The 4,224-nt window shown below is 40.2% G+C and overlaps 1 protein-coding gene across 1 annotated transcript in view; it reads left to right on the top strand.

The window, feature by feature from the left end:
- LOC100533302 (beta tubulin) overlaps nucleotides 1-4,224 on the top strand; it is a gene marked incomplete at its 5' end in the record, with an annotated part of 7,761 nt that overhangs the window by 2,187 nt on the left and 1,350 nt on the right. Inside the window, 4 exon segments of the mRNA NM_001204601.1 lie at nucleotides 400-508; nucleotides 1,045-1,271; nucleotides 1,728-1,856; nucleotides 3,330-3,966. Of these exon segments, the coding sequence (NP_001191530.1) occupies nucleotides 400-508; nucleotides 1,045-1,271; nucleotides 1,728-1,856; nucleotides 3,330-3,966 (1,102 nt within the window).

The following is a 4,224-nucleotide window of genomic DNA, read 5'->3' as shown; positions in this document are numbered from 1 at the left end:
TGAATAATTACTAGATCTAGATCTAATGAGACCTGTATACTTAACAGGCTTGAGTCAATTGGGCCAAACCTAGATCTAAGTACGGCTAGCCACTTCGATTCACAAAAGATTCCCCCTACCGGGTCTCTATACTCGTGACTTTGTTCCCGGTTACCAGGTCTGTATTCACTCCCCTTCTTTAATTTTAATGTATGTTGGGGTGGTCGCTCGTTATGGGAGTCCTTCCGGCCTAACCTTTTTATGCTTAAGATTTAGATCTAGATCACAGACTGTCCTAGGTTAAAATTGTAGCCAAACATAATGCAGTTAATTTCTTCATGGACAGGTAGCCTAGACTCCCGTATTACAAGGTTAATGTCATGACATGCTGATTTAGAATTTATTTTATTTTCATTTCAGTTCTGGGAAGTGATTTCTGATGAACATGGCATTGACCCAACAGGCACATACCACGGAGACACTGATCTGCAATTAGAGAGGATCAATGTGTACTACAATGAAGCCACAGGTTGGTAAAATTTTCAGGCTTTTATGAAAAGTGTCTGGTCTGTATGTTAATTTCAATTAGTTTTCTTGGTAGTCTTTCTGGTGATCTTTTCTAACACATTAAATTCTTCCGTTGATTTATATCTAAGCTATCGTAGGCTAGAGGTCCGCTCGCGCACGCCCTTATGTGTGTGTGGCGGGACAGATGTAAATAGATAGATAGACCTCTAGCCTACGATAACTAAGATCTAGATAAAATCAATTGAAGAATTTAACGTGCTAAAGTATAAGATCACCGTCATTCTCCCCATGTCTGTCAGCTTGAAAGTCAAATCTTCAGGTCTATTGAAGGCGAAGTCATTTTGTCTGTTGTAGTATGGTGTATAGGCCTACTTGGAAATTCTGCAAAGGAATTATAATATAATTATAATTATAGCCTTTGTCAACAATTTGTTTTCATTCTTGATCAAAGATAGTTTTCGTGGAGATTTAATATTTGGTTCCCAATCGTTTTCGTTTCTCTCATTAGGCTAATTATACCTTTTTTTTTCTTGACAGGAGGCAAATATGTGCCTCGTGCAGTGCTTGTGGATCTTGAGCCAGGGACCATGGACAGTGTGCGTTCAGGACCATTTGGACAAATCTTTCGCCCAGACAACTTTGTGTTTGGTCAGTCAGGTGCAGGAAACAACTGGGCAAAGGGTCATTACACAGAGGGAGCTGAACTCGTGGACTCCGTGATGGATGTCGTCAGGAAAGAGTCTGAAAATTGTGATTGTCTGCAGGTGAGCACTTTGCCAGTGTAGTCTAAGGTTCTTTCTTGGTTTTGTTAGGTTTGACAGGGGTTGTTAAAATTAATTTCCAAAAAAAATGTTGGTGCACTGTAAAGACTAAAGATGTGCCTGGGATAGATACCTCGGTATTTGGATGGGATGAAATTTTGGAACCTTGTGAAATTGCCATATCATGCAACAGACATTGTAAAAGTTGAATTATAGGTCTTTTGTTTTACATCTTGTTATATGGGGACTTTAACAGGTGTCACTGGAAATTATTGAACCATTTGATGTCATGCTTTTGTGCGTTATTGTTTATTAATGCAATACATGTATTTATTGTTTATAATCCAATATGTTCGTAATATTTATTGATGTAATACTTTCGTATTTGTTTACGATGCTTTATTTATTGTTTATACTGCAATACATGTATATCTTGTTTTTTTTGTTTGTTTTTTTCAGGGATTCCAATTGACACACTCCTTGGGTGGTGGTACCGGGTCAGGTATGGGCACATTGCTCATCAGCAAAATGAGGGAGGAGTACCCAGACAGAATCATGAACACCTTCTCCGTTGTCCCCTCTCCAAAAGTAAGTATCCAACCTGCTGAACCCTCCTACTGCCAGGATGAGGGTCCCATTGGACATGGTCTTGACATAAATATATATGTGTGTAAGGCGTCGTGGTGAAATCAGGTGCTCGTCAACAAATTGAAATAAATTTAAACTGCATTTTTCTGGGCGGTGAAATTTTTTTTTTCTCTTGAAATTATATTTTTGGCTCAACACTTTTCATGTCCATTTAAAACCTTTCTGTGTTGATTTTTCTGAAAACTTGATTAAAGGCGCAAAAAATGTAAATTTTCAGTTTTCATGGTCTCAAGCTATGGAAGACGCCAGTCTTTGGCGGCCATTTTCTCGCTAATTTTACCTCTGAAACCAAGCAACTCCAACCTCTTTCAATCACAAATATCTCGACTTTTATTCTAGGTAGGTGGGTAAAATTTTCATCAAAAGTTACACAAATGAACAAGCTGTAAGATGATATCAATAACTCCACATGCCCAGAAATTGACGAGCTCCTGATTCCACCTTCCACCGCGTCCTGACATGTATGTCCCCCCAGTTTTCATTCTTAGTGTTAGCCTCTATTCTGCTGATTTGAAATAGGCGATGTAGCTGTAACCCTCTTGGTTTATCCTCAGGAGTTCTCATTTCAAGTAGAATTCTTACCCAAATGTTCTATTGATCTTGAAACCATTTACGTAGTGTAAATATTCTCATTTATATTCTTTTTCAACTTCATCTTTTTCATTCCCTCGTGTGTGTTTTACGGCGCTGGCAACTGCATATGGTCATATATATGGCAATTTTAGAGATGAAATTTTTCCGTCACTACCCTGACTTAAAGTTGGGGAAGTAAAGGCGGCATGGAAAGGAACTGGCCACCCTACCTCAATATGTCGGAGGTCCGGGAAGCTGTCTGACTAACAAGACACTCCCCAATGTTCGGATCGGATGCGGGAACAACTTTGCTTTACCCAGATTCAAACCCAGCACCTTGAATGAAAGGCGAACACTTTAACCTCTAGGCCACGAGATCCCCCTTTTAAAAATTACATTTTCATCAATTATGAAGCGTGAAATGCTGTTCCTGGGACACATAAATCGAAGAACTCCTTGAACTTCTTGCTTTCATTGGGAAAAAGATTGAAGGCATTGAGGCACAGGATACAAAGAATAACTTGCACATAACATTTTAAATTTATTTTAATTTACTTTGATTTTCTCTTCCAGAGTTAAATGGCACTACATCTTTTTTCATTTCTTTTCCTTTTTTCAACCTTCATTAGGGTATTACCGGTATGTTATTTCATTTTAATAAGTTTTGTGGTTTTCTTTATCTTTCTTTTTTAACACCTCTAATCTTCAGCACTTGTATGACCTTATTGTTACAAGTTTAGTGCCTAAAAACAATTTAAAAGATGAAATAAATAAAAAATATATTTAGCAGAATTCTTTTGGTTTACATTACATAAATGTCTTTTTTATTTTCTTTCTTAGGTCTCCGACACAGTGGTAGAACCATACAATGCCACACTGTCCGTCCATCAGCTTGTAGAAAACACAGACGAGACATACTGTATCGACAACGAAGCTTTGTACGACATCTGCTTCCGCACCCTCAAACTGACCACCCCCACATACGGTGACCTCAACCATCTAGTCAGTGCCACCATGTCCGGAGTGACCACCTGTCTCCGCTTCCCTGGCCAGCTCAATGCAGACTTGAGAAAGCTGGCAGTGAACATGGTGCCTTTCCCCCGTCTCCACTTCTTCATGCCTGGCTTTGCCCCACTCACATCCAGAGGCTCCCAACAGTACCGTGCCCTGACAGTGCCAGAGCTGACGCAACAGATGTTCGATGCCAAAAACATGATGGCCGCCTGCGACCCACGCCACGGCCGTTACCTCACAGTGGCTGCGATTTTCCGTGGCCGCATGTCCATGAAGGAAGTGGATGAGCAAATGTTGAATGTACAGAACAAGAACTCCTCATACTTCGTGGAATGGATCCCTAACAACGTGAAGACAGCCGTCTGTGACATCCCACCCAGAGGCCTGAAGATGTCCGCCACTTTCATTGGCAACAGCACCGCCATTCAGGAACTCTTCAAGAGAATCTCCGAGCAATTCACAGGTAAGACTACTTGGAAATTTTCTTAAACCAGTGCTTCATTTCCTCACTTAGATTTTGAGTGGTGTCTGTGGTGTAATGGAAAGTGCTTCACTTTCGCACACAACCCTGAGTGGGGAGAAATTTTTTAGTATCTTGATCTTTCTGCTGGAATGTTGCAGCTTTGGAATCCCACCTCCTAAATGATCTAAATTGTGTTGATGGGGGCATAAAAACATCTACTCGTTATAAAAGATTTCCGATTTTGTACAAATCTTGGGG

This window comes from Aplysia californica, unplaced genomic scaffold (genome assembly GCF_000002075.1).
Source record: "Aplysia californica isolate F4 #8 unplaced genomic scaffold, AplCal3.0 scaffold00108, whole genome shotgun sequence".
NCBI classification, from domain to species: domain Eukaryota; kingdom Metazoa; phylum Mollusca; class Gastropoda; order Aplysiida; family Aplysiidae; genus Aplysia; species Aplysia californica.
The sequence above is the reverse complement of the archived record's forward strand: the minus strand, read 5'-3'. Positions and strand labels throughout refer to the sequence as shown.